The following is a 15,347-nucleotide window of genomic DNA, read 5'->3' as shown; positions in this document are numbered from 1 at the left end:
ACAGCAGTTTGGCAGATTGAATCTCACCAGGCTCAAGGTTGACTTGGTGTTCCATCCTTCTGAGGTGAGTAGAATGAGGAACCAGATTGCTGGGGGCTGTAAACTGCTTAGAGATGGTTACAAAGTACTGTGAAGTGGTATATAAGTCTAAGTGCTATTTCTATTTCTATCTAAACATTTTTTGTTAGATATTTGCCTGGGTGACCTACCCAGACAGGGTAAAAGTCAAAAGTTCAGATTTGTTTGTTGCATGTTGATTGGTTGCCTTCTTTTGGCACTTAAAATGTATCTATGTAAAACTGCCTGTTGCTGGGCTAGATTGCATAAATAGGAGAGCTGTCATTGTATAGAGCTCTCAATACTCCATTGCTTTTTGACTGAATTGACTTCCTTGTCCTGTTAGAGAAATAAACCTTGCTTGATTCAACCTTGCTTTGAGAGATATTACATTGGCGACGAGGAGACCGACCCTCCGTGTGCTATCATGGCTACTCCGTCGGTAGTCCAGCCACCTGAATTCTTCGACCCAGAAAGAATGACCTGGACAGCCAACATGGCGAAGTTTGAAATATTTTTGGAAGCTTATATTAGCAGAAGCTGGAAATCAACAAAGCCCTGCATAATCATGCATTCTTAATCACGAACTGAATAATCATGAACTGAACACATTCAAAACCGCAGAAATGTTGGCAGACTTTAGGAGAACCCCTTCCATATCCTTCCAGCTCTCATAATACTGGACAACACAGTATCAACAGTAGAGACCTTCAAATTTCTAGGTTCTGTCATATCTCAAGACCTAAAATGGTCACCTAGCATCAAAAACATCATCAAAAAAGCACAACAAATAATGTTTTTTCTGCACCAACTCAGAAAGCTCAAACTGCCCAAGGAGCTGCTGATACAGTTCTACAGAGGATTCATTGAGTCTGTCATCTGCACCTCTATAACTGTCTGGTTTGGTTCTGCAACCCAACAAGACCGACACAGACTTCAGAGGATAATCAGAACTACAGAAAAAAACCTGCCTTCTATTCTATTCTATTCTATTCCATTCTTTATTCCTTCTCTTTATTACATATCTACTGATATTAAAAGAATTGTTATCTCTGTAAAAACACAGTGATAGATGAAGGAGTCAACACACTCAACAGATTTACAAATCCCTTGTTTTCAAACATAAAAATAGATAGATATGATTTCTGAATTAAGGTTCCAAGAGCTCATAAAGGATGGATTGACTTCTCCCCATTCTATTTTTTTTTTTTTGAGACTCTCTTGATTCTTTACGTTTTCACTACTGGAAATCTTGAAAATGGCATATGTAAATGTCCCATGAGTATAATGCTCAAATCCTTTATGTTGGTTCCTCTGCAACCCAACAAGACAGACACACACTTTAGAGGATAATCAGAACTACAGAAAAAAACAATTGCTGCCAACCTACCTTCCATTGAGGACCTGCACAAGTAAAAAAAAGGGGCTGTGAAAATATTTACTGACCCCTCGCATCCTGGTCACAAACTGTTTCAACTCCTACCCTCAAAACGTTGCTACAGAGCACTGCACACCAAGACAACTAGACACAAGAACAGTTTTTTTCCCCAAATGCCATCACTCTACTAAACAAATAATTCCCTCAACACTGTTTTACTAAGTGTGCACTTTTATTTCTACTAGTTTTTTCTCATCATTCCTATCATCCTTTTCCTCCCATTTAGGACTGTATGACAGTAACTTGTTGCTTGTATCCTAAGATTTTTTATTAATATTGTTTCTTCATTGCTTATTTGACCCCCTATGATAATCATTAAGTGTTGTACCACATGATTCTTGACAAATGTATCTTTTTATTTTATGTTCACTGAGAGCACATGCAACAAGACAAATTCCTTTTGTGTCCAATCTCACTTCGCCAATAAAGAATTCTATTCTATTCTAACATCGAAGATTGGCAACATTTCCTGTCAGAGAAACACACAAAAAGTATAGTGCCACTACTGTAATTTAAAGATAATATAAAGACTAATGTAGTTAAAAAGAAAACCTGATTCCCTGTTCCAAAAACCTTAAGTATGCCTCTAAAATCCAAAATATTGCTTAGTTAACAACTAATATAATAATTGTATATGGGCTTCACAAATATTTAAATAGATAATGAAAAAAATAGTTTTCTTCATGGGAAGGAGAGATTAGTAAAAGGGCAAGCCAACCAGCACCATTCATAGCTATAGAAAGAAGAATATAGTTTTTCTGACTGTCTGTCAATCGGTATCACATAAACTTGATTTTTTATATAATTGGTAGAACACCCAAAGGTGCTTTTTCTAAAAAAAACAACAACCCAACTTTCTTGGATTTGTTTTAAGAATTGAAGAAGCTTCTTGGATGAGAAGTGAAACTTTAGCAAAGAAAAAAACCCCAAGAATGTCCATTTTCCTTTTGGAAAAAGAGCACCTTTCGGACAACCATGGTGTGGATGAGTGAGAATAGGCAGAACAGGTTTCCTGACTACACTCTTATTAAAAAGAATGTAGTTTCAAAATATGGCAAGTGTACTTATATTGAAATGGGCAGTGAAAAGAATCTCTGAAGATGCTGGTTCTTTGTCCATTTTTCTTCAGCCCTGCAACAAATCTAAGGCTGATCTTTTTCATTTTGTATATTGAGAGTGAATTTTAGTTTTGCTGTACTTTTATGAAGTTCACGACAGTATAATTAGAATTAAAGGAGGTAGAAGAATATGCAAAGACAGGCAGGGAGGAGGGGGGAAAGGGAGAACTAGAATTACAATAAAAATTGGAAGAGAAGCCATTCACGAGAGCTCCCTCAACTATGACTGTTTGTTTTTTTACTAGGGAAGGGTATAAACAAAACTCCGGCCTCTAGTAAAAGAAAAAGCAATCCGAAACGCAGAGTAGTGACAGAGAAACTGCTGGCTTCAGTAGCAGCTTGAACAGATTGCCCATTACATCAGAGCATGAGAAAGATGGAGAGGTCTTGTTCAGGATGCTGAGGTATGAAGGCAGCTGATGATGCCTCTGGCAAAGCGTAGGAGGCAGGCAATAACAGGGAGCAAACATCCAACAGGCTTTTGCAGACTGGGACAAGATTCTTGGTGATAGGCAAGGAGGGAGGGAAACTAATTACAGCCAGCCTTTCAATCTTCTTGTTTACTTATTAACAGGCTCACTGTTTCAGCTCTACCACAGGCTGCACACTATGTGCATTTGTTATCAGGCAACCTAAAATGTGGGAGCGTATTTAATCAAGGTTATATACAATTTTAATTATTCAGAGGACCATACATTGCAAGGAAAAGCTTTTTTGTCACAATGATCCATTTTATTGTGCAATCTACTTCCTATTTTCCCCAATGCATCCTATAACACGCACGTTCACTTCATAGATCCCCGTTTCACTCCTTCTCCTATTTTTCTTCATTTATTTCCACAATTCTCTCTGTATTTTATTTATTTATTTGTTTTATTTGTCAAACATGTATAGGATAGTAGTTTGTATAAACATAATGTAAGTAGGATGTAGGGCAGTAGGAAAAGCAAGTAGGATGCTTGGCTGCATAGCTAGAGGTATAACAAGCAGGAAGAGGGAGATTGTGATCCCCTTATATAGAGCGCTGGTGAGACCACATTTGGACTGTGTTCAGTTCTGGAGACCTCACCTGCAAAAAGATATTGACAAAATTGAACGGGTCCAAAGACGGGCTACAAGAATGGTGGAAGGTCTTAAGCATAAAACATATCAGGAAAGACTTAATGAACTCAATCTGTATAGTCTGGAAGACAGAAGGAAAAGGGGGGACATAATCGAAACATTTAAATATCTTAAAGGGTTAAATAAGGTTCAGGAGGGTAGTGTTTTTAATAGGAAAGTGAACACAAGAACAAGGGGACACAATCTGAAGTTAGTTGGGGGAAGGATCAAAAGCAACGTGAGAAAGTATTATTTCACTGAAATAGTAGTAGATCCTTGGAACAAACTTCCAGCAGACGTGGTTGGTAAATCCACAGTAACTGAATTTAAACATGCCTGGGATCAACATATATCCATCCTAAGATAAAATACAGAAAATAGTATAAGGGCAGACTAGATGGACCATGAGGTCTTTTTCTGCCGTCAGTCTTCTATGTTTCCATGTTTCTATGTAAGTAAAAAGCAATGATAAAAGAGGAGAATAGGACAGGGAAGGTAGGCACAATGGTGCGCTTATGCACACCCCTTACAGACCTCTTAGAAATGGGGAGAGGTCAACTGTAGACAATCGAAGGTTAAAGTTTTTGGGGTTTGGGGAAGAAACTACAGAGTTAGGTAGTTTGTGTCAGTTAAGAACCTAAGAACATAAGAAGAGCCATGCTGAATCAGGCCAAAGCCCATCGAGTCCAGCTTTCTATGTCACACAGTGGCCCACCAATTGTCCATGGGGATCTTGAGCAGAAAGAGAAGGCAAGACACTCCCTTTCCCTTGACCCCCAACAAGTGGTACTCAAGGGAATCCTGCCTGCCTCAATCAACATAGAGGCGGCACATGGACATCCATTTCAATAACCGTTTATATGCTTGGCATCCACGAATGTGTCTAATCCTGCCTTGAAGCTATCAAGGCTGACAGCTGGCACGACCTCTTCTAGAAGTGAATTCCATAAATCAACTACCTTCTGGGTGAAGAAATAGTTCCCTTGATTTGTCCTCACTTTCTTACCTATGAGCTTTAGGGAGTGCCCCCTTGTCTTAATATTGTGTGATAGAGAAAAGATTTTTTTCTCTATCCACCTTTTCTATCCCATGCATGATTTTATACACTTCGATCAAGTCACCCCTTAAGCGCCATCTTTCAAGGCTGAAGAGACCAAAGCGGTGTAACCTGGTATCATAAGGGAGGTGCTCCATTTCTTTGATCATTCTTGTTGCCCTTTTTTTGCACCTTTTCCAGTTCCATTATATCCTTCTTGAGGTGCAGTGTCCAGAACTGTACACAGTACTCCAAGTTGGTCTCATCATCGATTTGTACAGAGGCAATACAACGCTTGCTGACCCATTTTTGATTCCCTTCCTAAGCATGCCAAGCATGGAATTAGCTTTTTTTACTGCTGCTGCGCACTGGGTTGACATCTTCATTGAGCTGTCCACCAAAACTCCAAGATCCCTTTCTTGGGTTGTCTCGGAAAGTTTTGTCCCCATCAGTTGGTAGATATAATTGGGGTTCTTTGCCCCGATGTGCATAACTTTGCACTTGTTTAGGTTCGTTCCCAATACTTCCCCCCCCCCCAAACTGTTGTTCAGTCATTCCATTATTTCCAACTCTTTTAGGCCCCAAGAGTTCACCAACATTGGCTATCATCAAGTGCTTCTTTGAATTCTTTTATGTTTCTGCTTAATATGTACAGTATATATACATCAACCCCCTAGAAAATGTCCAAGGATAATTCACCAGAAGAGCCCTTCACTCCTCCACTCGAAACAGAATGCCCTACGAAAGCAGACTATCAATCCTAGGTCTAAAAAGCTTAGAACTACGACACCTAAAACACGATCTAAGTATTGCCCACAAAATCATATGCTGCAACGTCCTGCCTGTCAATGACTACTTCAGCTTCAACCGCAACAACACAAGAGCACGCAACAAATTCAAACTTAATATTAATCGCTCCAAGCTCGACTGTAAAAAATATGACTTTAGCAATCGAGTTGTCGAAGTGTGGAACTCATTACCTGGCTCAGTAGTGTCAACCCCTAACCCCCAACATTTCTCCCTTAGACTATCCACGATTGACCTCTCCAGGTTCCTAAGAGGTCAGTAAGGGGAGTACATAGGTGCACTAGTGTGCCTTTCGTCCTCTGTCCAATTATCTCTCCTTATCTCATATATCACATATCTTTTCTCCCTTTCATATATCTTCTCCTCTATTTTTATATATTTTCTTTATATATAATACTTCATGTCTATTCTCTTCAATATGTATTGTGTATTGGACAAAATAAATAAACAAATAAAAATAAATAACTGTATATAACTCATTGTCTATCATTTTTTTTTTATTTTTGTCTTCAATTTTTCTACGGTCTTCTACTCCCATGATGTTTTCTTTCACATTACATGTCCAAAATATCTAATTTTTAACTTTAATACGAGTGTTCCAATGGGCAGGCTGGTTTTATATCATTTAGTTTTGAATGATTTATACTTCTTGTCATCCAAGATGTTCTCAGCACTTTTCGATATCACTTTAACTCAAAGATCTAACAACTTCTTCATTTAGCTATTCTGATGATTTATGTTTCATAGCCATATGTTACATCTAGAGAAACCACAGCCATGGCAATTTTTACCTTTCCTCATTACTCTGCTCATACGTGCATTTCCAAACCCAATCTCCCATTTATGGATCTCTTGCATCCCAGCAAAATAACAAGGAGTCTGAAATTTCCTAGTTTGCCACACAAACACCAAGTTTAACTAACAACTTACCTCATCGATTTTGTTGCCCACTAACATCTTCACAACGTTTTTGTTGGTGTAGAGCTCTAGCTCCTGTAGCCAGCTTTCCAGGCCCAAAAAAGTCTCCCTCCTGGTAACATCATAAACTGCATAATGGTGCAAACCAAACAGATGCCTTGTGTTTACATAGGAGAACATTTTCAGTAAGCACAAGAAAGAGAAAAAGAGAAAACATTGATCCACTTCTGATCAGATATACATAAAGTGACTGGGTGGACAGAACCACATCTGGTTCTATTTCGATTTACGAGCCATCCTGGACTTACGCTCCATTCATTCCTAACAATTAACCATCCTTAGGGAGGTTTATGACACCTGGGGGATCTAGACCAGTGATGGCGAAACCTTTTTGGCTTTGCGTGCCGAAAGTCCACGCAAGACAACACTGTTGCGCTCGCATGTGTAGGCACCCATAGTGCAATGTGCACCCCATTTGTGCATGTGTGCATTACCCCTATGCCCTGCACATGTTCCCCACACTGTGCATGCACACATGCAATTCCCCACTGCGCATGTGTCCCCCCACTTCTTCCAAGAGGTCTGGCGCTCCTCTTACTGCTCTTACCAGCTCGTTTCCTGTCGAGATAAAGGAGCAGCCATCCCCAAGTCTGGGTGTCCGGAGCGTCTCCAGCTGGCACATTGCGGGGGGGGGGGGGGGGAGAGCCTGCCGCTGTTTGGCGAGTGGCAGCTCCCTGTGGGGAGGAACCCTAGCAAGGCCCTGCATTAAGAGTTTCCCCGAATGAGCAGCCCGTGAGGGCAGGGAGGGGGTGGAGTCTGCCTGCACAGATGCCCCTGTGGCTGCCATCAAAGCAGGTTTGAGACGCACCTCTGCTTCCCTGGGCATCGTTGCTTGTCTCCAGCGTTCCTCTTACACAGCCCCACCTGCTGCCCCATGCACCTGAGCCCGCCAGTCACTCTTTCCTTCTCCCTTCAGAGGCTGCTGCTCTTCTAGGGCAATAGGGATGGCAGAGAATCTTCCACCAGCTGGAGAATGGCGGCTCCCAGTGGGGAGGAGCCCCGGCAAGGCTGGGCATTCGGAGCTTTCCCAGACAAGCAGGGATGGTGGTGGTGGGCTACCAGCTCAGGTGACCTTGTGTTCTGGGCTCCTCCCCACTGGGAGACGCAGTTCTCCAGCTGGCAGCAGCGATCTCTGCCTTCCCGCCCACCTCAGCAGATGCACTGGCTGGAGAAGCTCCGTACAACTGGCTGGGGCTTCTCCCCCGTGGGAGCTGCCAATTCAGCTCTCTGCCCCACCTCAGCAGCGCCATGTGCCAGCTGGAGAAGCTCTGAATGCAGGGCTTTGCCAGGGCTCCTCTCTGCTGTGTGCCGTCATTCCTTGGCTGGCGTCAGGCTCTCTGTCTCCCTCCACAGGCCCAGAAGAGCAGCAGCGGTAGCAGCTGAAAGAGAAGAGCAAGAGCAACCGGCTGGCTGCAGGTACACAGGACAACACTTGAGCCGGCTAGTCACTCTTGCCCTTCCCACTTCAGCTGCCACTGCTGCTACTCTTCTGGGACTGTGTGTGCAGCCCCAACGGCTGCTTGGATGGGCTGCATAGGAGGAATGCCAGAGAAAGGCATCAATACCCAGGGGACCCACGCACCTGGTGGAGCAAGCAAAAAGGGGTGTCCTGGCCCCACTTTGAAGGTGGCCACAGGGTTATCGGTGTAGGCAACTCCCACTTTCACTATCTGTTTGTCCACTGGTGCTCCAGACCTCCTGGGACCATGCAAGAAACCCACACGGGCAGGGAAGGAGGGAGGGAAGTCCAGCTTTCTTTGCTTTACTCCCTTAGGAAGCAACCACCTCTTGCTGGTATTTACATGTACATGAGTGCCAGGAACCAGACCAGCTGGCCAGTGCACATGTGCACACTGGAAACAGGAAGATCTTCCTGCAGCATGCATGCGCAATGGGCGGCTGTTCTTCTGGTGTCTGGCGTGCCCCAGTGCATGAAAACCAGATGGCCAGAGCACCAGAGCCCGAAAGAGCAAAGGGCGATGGCTCTGCGTTCCCGGAGAAATGGCTCTTCATGCCACTTCCGGCATGCAGTGCCACAAGTTCGCCATCACGGATCTAGACAAAAGGAAATCTTTGGTGATAATCCATGCAGAGTCCAAATGAAGTACAGTGGTACCTCATCATATGAACTTAATTGGTTCCAGGAGGAGGTTCGTAAGGTGAAAAGTTTGTAAGATGAAACAATGTTTCCCATAGGAATCAATGTAAAAGCAAATAATGCGTGCAAATCCTTCAGGAAAATCCCAAACTTTAGAAGGGAGGTGAACAGAGGGCAGGGAGGAGCAGCTAAAGGGGGCGGGTGGAAGAAGCAAGGCTAGGCTAAAGGGTGAGTGGGAAGGAAGAAAGGCAAGGGGGGCGCCCCTCCCTTTTCTTTCTTCAAAAGACACCGTTTCAGTTCCTTTGCAAGCACGTTGTTCTCTGCAAAATTTTTCCTCCCCCAAGCTGCCCCTCCCTCCTCCCTTTTCTTTCTTAAAAAGACACCCTTTCAGTTCCTTTGCAAGCACATTGTTCTCTGCAAAATTTTTCCTTCCCCAAGCTGCCCCTCCCTCCTCCCTTTTCTTTCTTAAAAAGACACCCTTTCAGTTCCTTTGCAAGCACGTTGTTCTCTGCAAAATGTTTCCTACTCCAAGCCGCCCCTCCCTTTTCTTTCTTCAAAAAAGGGGAAAAAAAGAAACCCCTTCATCCCAGCAGCAGCTGCTTGGGTTCGTAAGGTGAAAATAGTTCGGAAGAAAAGGCAAAAAAATCTTAAACACCGGGTTCGTATCTTGAAAAGTTCGTTAGAAGAGGCGTTCGTAGGATGAGGTACCACTGTATATACAAAAAGGTAAGCATTCTAATGCCTCCCAAACAATTTAGCCTTCAAGTGCCATTGATTATTGGGCATGTCTAATGGCAAGTAAAGATGATAGCTCCGACTGAAAACATTAGAAGATTTCTTGTCTGCTGTTCTTGGATCAAAACACAGATATACCTACACAGGGAAAAAAATCTTGAAATTACCCTCAGGTTCAGGAGGAAAATGGAGATCCTGGCTTCATTTACCTGTGTGATGAGGGCACGTGGCATCCCGGCCTCTTTGTGCCATCTATGCCAGTCCTGCTCCAAATATTGCTCCTGGCCATTAAGCATACCTCTGCATGGCAGCCATCCATGCTAGAAACTTATTCTGCATTTTCATCTTTCCCCATCCATCCATCCATCCATCCATCCATCCATCCATCCATCCATCCATCCATCCATCCAACCAACCAACCAACCAACCAACCAACCAACCAACCAACCAACCAACCAACCAACCAACCAACCAACCAACCAACCATCCATTGTTAGAGTTGAAAGGGACCATGCAGGTCATGAAGTCCAACCCCCTGCCTGAGCAGTCCAAACTCCCCTTGAAAGTGTCCAGAGTTTGGGAGTTCACAACGTCTGCAGGCAGGCTGTTCCATTGGTTGATTGCTCTGACTGTCAGGAAGTTCTTCCTTATTTCCAGGTTGAATTTTCCTTGGTCAGCTTCCAGCCGTTGTTCCTCATCCGGCCCTCTGGTGCCCTGGAGAATAGAGTGACCACCTCCTCTCTATGGCAACCCTTCAAGTCCCTGTAGACTGCTATCATGTCCCCTCCGGCCTTCCTTTTCTCTAGGTTATCCATGCCCAGTTCACGCAATCTCTCTTCGTAAGCCTTGGTTTCAAGTCCCCTCATCATTTTGGTTGCTCTTTGCTGCACCTTCTCCAGAGTTTCAATGTCTCTTTTGAAGTGCGGTGACCAGAACTGGATGCAGTACTCCAGATGTGGTCTGACCAGGATGTAGTAAAGTGGTATTAATACTTCCCTGGTTTTGGAGTGTATTCCCCTTATTGTGAGGGTACAACAGCAGCAGTTTGTAAGACTAGCACAGCTTAAATATACCAAGGTTGAGAACCATCTTTTCTTCCCAGAGTGCAATAGTGAAATATGGGACTGTTGTGAATTTGCTTCTGAAATTCATAAGCAGGATGTGAGTTCTCAAGGCTTTCCCTGTGATTTATTATTTCTTGTGTGGTCTCTCTCTCTCTAAGTGGCACTTCTGCTCCAATTCAATTTCTCCAGCATTCAAAGGGCAGCATTTTATATCTGCGCAGCGGTGAATGCAATGGAATTGTAATTATTGCACCAAACAGGGTTTTGGATTATGAAGACCATATCTATTGCAATGTAATTAATAGTCAAGCAATAAGGAGACTGTCCCCACATGACAAAATCACCTTGAGAACATTGCGAAATATTCTGAAGGGTGAAATGGAGGATGGGGATATTATAGCTACATTAAAACCCTGCTGTTCTGTTCGGGTCGTATGTGACCCGAAGCCAAGTTTGAGTCCCTGTAAAAAATTTTCCCTGCATATCTGAAACTTGAAATTTCATGACTTTTCATCATTTCAGGGGTTCTCTCTATGAGATTTTTTTTGGGGGGTGGGTGGGGGGTTTCTTTCTTGCTGAAAAACAAAAAGTCACACTTCTTGTGTTCCCGGGTCACCCTGACCCGGACCGAAAACTCTTCATTTGAAGTGCTTATGTTTGGTCAATTTGAATACTTTTTTCACTTGGAAAGTTCATTTCTGCACACAATGATATGAAAATTGAACTGAAAAAAGTAATTCTTATTGGTTTATTTTGCTGATAGAATGCGTGCCCCCCCCCTGTTTTTGTGAAATGTTTCAATTTATGGATAGTTTTGCTTGCAAAAACACGGGGGGAAGGCACATTTATGTGCAAAATAAACCAATAAGGATTAATTTTTTCAGTTCAATTTTCATTCCATTGTGTGCAGAAATGTTCAAACTTGTTTCCAGGTGAAAAAAGCTTTCAAAAAGACCAAATATAAGTACCTAAAATGATCAATTTGCAGTCCGGGTCAAATAGACCCGGGAACATAAGATTAGGGAGTTTTCTCGAACTGAGCAGCAGGGTTAAAATACTCCTCAGGGTTTTAGCTTAATTTGGATCAAAGCTTGAAAGGCTCACACGTTTTACATCTCCATCTCCGTCAATAGAAACATCTCATAAATCAAACTAAGGGGACTCTGGCTTTTATATTTGAAATGTTTTTAAGTAACATAAAACTCTGCTGAAAATCAATTACCGCCAACAAACAAGTCAGTACCCTAGGAGCAAACGTCATCAATTGTTCTTCAAAAATCTGTTGTGCCAGCTACCCTGAGAGGAATAGGTGTACTTCTATTTACCTGTACCCTTAATGTGTTTGGCTTCAGTAAGGTTGATTATGTTTGTGCTACAACTGCCACTTACCTAAAATTATACCTTGAGCACCTCGATAATAGCTTGGAGTCAATGTTCGAAACCTTTCCTGCCCTGCTGTGTCCTGCAAAGGAAAACAAAGGGGTTTTTTTTAAAAGGATAATTTAAACTGCTAGCAGACTTTTTTTTTTAAAAAAAGTTAAGTTTTGCAGAAAAACAACACAGCCTTTGGGGCATCTAACATATGGGCTCAAGATTGAAAGCTGAAAACTAAAGTCACAATCCTGAGTTCAAGGGCTTTTACTATAAAACAAAATTTTTCCAGGCTTGACAACAAAACATGTATTTATGAAGTATGTGAAGAAGCAAGACTACATGCTTGAGAGATATATTATGTACTGTAAGATTGCACATGGTCCACCCCCACATCCACAGATTCATATTTGGTTCCAAATATGAACATGCACAGCTATGAAATGGATACAGCAGCCTACATATTGGAAAGACAAGCTCCTGGCTTCAAGATTTGTATTTGATGCCAGAGGGCAGAGTTGAGAACTGTCCACAGTTCGTTTTGCTCATACAGACACATTTGTATACATACATTTTCTATTCCCCCTTTGAGATCTCAAAGCTTAGACTCTTCTCGGCATACCAGTCAAAGGCTCCAAAGTCCTGATTTTTAAAGAATTCTATGACCACTGAGACTACAGGTGGATTTTATAGCTGTCCTTACTTCTTCTTGCAAGCTTCCATAGCCATAGAGTTGTACATTGAAAGGACTCCATGGTGATGCCAGAGTTTTGCAAGAAATTTGCAAACTGTGTCATAGGGAAATAGCATTAGCATTTACATTTATATACCACTTCACAGTACTTTACAATGCTCTCTAAGTGGTTTACGGAGAATAAGCATATTGCCCCCAAAAATCTGGGTCCTCATTTTACCAACCTTGGAAGGATGGGAGGCTGAGTCAACCTTGAGCCTACTGAGATTCGATCTGCCACACTGCTGGCAGATCAGCAGACGTAGCTTGCAGTACTGCACTGCGCCACCGAGGCTCTCTCACCGAGGAAAGAGCAACAGAATATGTAACACTGATTATTTAAATAAACCAAACTTATACATCCTCAATAGCCATCAAGTATTGAGAAGCATGGGAAAATTGACCAGGGTTTTGAATATTCAGAAAAACAATCAAAGTCTTAATGGAAAGAATTATAACAGAGTAATACAGATCTGCATTTCTCAAAAGCTGGATTTGCATAATATCAATAGGCCACTACTGATTTTTTTTAAAAAAATATCCATCTCCAACTCAAAGCAGAGGGCAAGTGTGAGAAGATGTTATATGCGTATGAGTCACTGTAGCACAAGAAGTTAAGATTAGATAAAAGTCTGTTGTTGCTTTTGTTTTGGAGAAGTGGCGGCATTCAAAAAAATTCTATGATCGGTTCTGTGGGTGTGGCTTGGAGAGTGGGGCTTGGTGGGTGTGGCTTGGAGAGTGGGGCTTGGTGAGTGTAACAGGGGAATAATACTGCAAAATCTCCATCCCCTCCCAATTGGCTGGGACTTGATTGCTTTGAAGGGGGGAGACGCAGACTTAGGAGGACCGGTGCAATTTATTTATTTTGGAAAGGAAAGAGATGTTTTGATGAGAATCTGGGTGCAGAACAAGACAGTTAAGCCCTGCGGATTGGTGTTTTTCTTCTCACCTACAGAGCCGAAGGGGAACACTGATTGGCTGGTAGTTCCCTGCATGTAGTGTTCCAATTTCTGAAAAGGTCTGAAAAGATCAGAACAGCTCAGAGTAAGAGAAAGTGCAATTTGAATTGGAATCTGAAAGATGTGAGGGCGGGAAAACTGGTCATCTCTATGTATGTTATGCAACACTAATGACAGTTTCAAAAATATGTATTCTTAGCACAGATCAAAAGAATGTTGCTTTTTCTTCTTTCTTTTCCTTTTCTTTCCTTCTTTCTTTCCTCCCTCCCCTCCTCTCCCAGCCTTCTCCTCTCTCCTCTCCTCTCCTTTCCTTTCTTTAGAGAGACATTATTTTCCTGGATTGGAAAGAGAGACTGTGCAGCTTACCCATATTGCTAACTGAAGGGGGAAATTCCTAACCACCATCTTCTTCACTTTAAAATCAACACCTGATAACCAAACAGAAAGACACAGGATCAGCAACATACACCGAGTCGTCTGTCCCTAACATGGTACCTGAGAGCAACTGTGCCCATTGAATCAGCTGCTTGACAATAATAGTCAATGGCCTAACAATAATGGAGCAAACAGATGGAAGGTAATGCAGCATTAGGCATAACCTGCAGTTTTAGCAAGATCCCCAATTCTCAGTAGCAAATGAGAAAATAAAATATAAAACCATTGTCCTTGTTTGCTTTATTTAGTTCATATTTTTAAAAAATTAAATAACTTTCTAAGACTGCTTCTAGTACTCATATAGACAAAAATAATGAATAGAGTAGAATAGAATTCTTTATTGGCCAAGTGTGATTGGACACACAAGGAATTTGTCTTGGTGCATATGCTCTCAGCGTACATAGAAGAAAAATATACATTTATCAAGAATCATGTGTTACAACACTTAACGATTGTCATAGGGGTCAAATAAGCAATGAAGAAACAATCAATGAAAGATTGATGTTATAGCATTTTTTGGAAGCATGCATGCCCTCTTGGTGAATGGATGATTTGTGATTGGTCACACCTACCAGAGCTATTATTTTTTAAGAATGCTTATGATGCGAGTAAAAGTGCAATAGAATGCCTTCCGTCCCCTGTCCTATTGCTCTCCTATATCTCCTATTCCTTTTCTCTATTCCTATATCTCTTCTTCTGTTCTTTCATTGATATGTTCTATTACTATACCTTCTTTTCTATTATTTCTTAGATATATTTTACTATGAGTATCTCTTCTATAACCTTCATCATGTATTTTACTATGTGTGTATAGATGTATACCCACTAAAACCCTCATTGTGTATTGGACAAAACTAACTAACTAACTAACTAACTAACTAACTAACTAACTAACTAACTAACTAACTAACTACATACATACATACATACATACATACATACATACATACATTCTCAAAGTTCCATATTCTCCATTGAGGCAATAAGGCTGGGAAACCCTGGGCTAAGCTATTAATATATAGAAAAACATGGCAAGCCAAACCAAATGAAATCGTATTATGGCTTGGTGTTTGTCAGGCTAATGGAGATTTAATGGACTCCATAGTGTCATCCCCAAACCCCCAACACTTTACCCTTAGATTATCTACAGTTGACCTATCCAGATTCCTAAGAGGTCAGTAAGGGGTGAGTACAAGTGCACTAGAGTGCCTTCCGTCCCCTGTCCTATTGCTCTCCTATATCTCCTACACCTTTCTTCTATTCCTATATTTCTTCTTCTTCTCTTTCATTGATATGTTGTATTACTATATCTTCTTTTCCATTCTTTCTTAGATATATTTTACTATGAGTATCTTCTCTATAACCTTCATCATGTATTTTACTATGTGTATATAGATATATACCCACTAAAACCTCA

At 41.7% G+C, this 15,347-nt stretch overlaps 1 protein-coding gene across 2 annotated transcripts in view; it reads right to left on the bottom strand.

Annotated features, from left to right (window-relative positions):
• The window catches only part of LOC139175725 (ras-related protein Rab-18-B-like), a 35,327-nt gene that overhangs the window by 10,573 nt on the left and 9,407 nt on the right, over positions 1-15,347 (bottom strand). For both annotated transcript variants that reach the window (XM_070766958.1, XM_070766959.1), the window contains exons 4-6: positions 13,862-13,923; positions 11,822-11,894; positions 6,488-6,603 (exon numbers count right to left, since the gene is read on the bottom strand). In XM_070766958.1, coding sequence (XP_070623059.1) covers positions 6,488-6,603; positions 11,822-11,894; positions 13,862-13,923 — 251 coding nt within the window. The remainder of the gene's footprint in view (positions 1-6,487; positions 6,604-11,821; positions 11,895-13,861; positions 13,924-15,347) is intronic.

This window comes from Erythrolamprus reginae, chromosome Z, assembly GCF_031021105.1.
Source record: "Erythrolamprus reginae isolate rEryReg1 chromosome Z, rEryReg1.hap1, whole genome shotgun sequence".
NCBI classification, from domain to species: Eukaryota; Metazoa; Chordata; class Lepidosauria; order Squamata; family Dipsadidae; genus Erythrolamprus; species Erythrolamprus reginae.
This window is presented reverse-complemented; position numbering and strand designations above follow the sequence as displayed.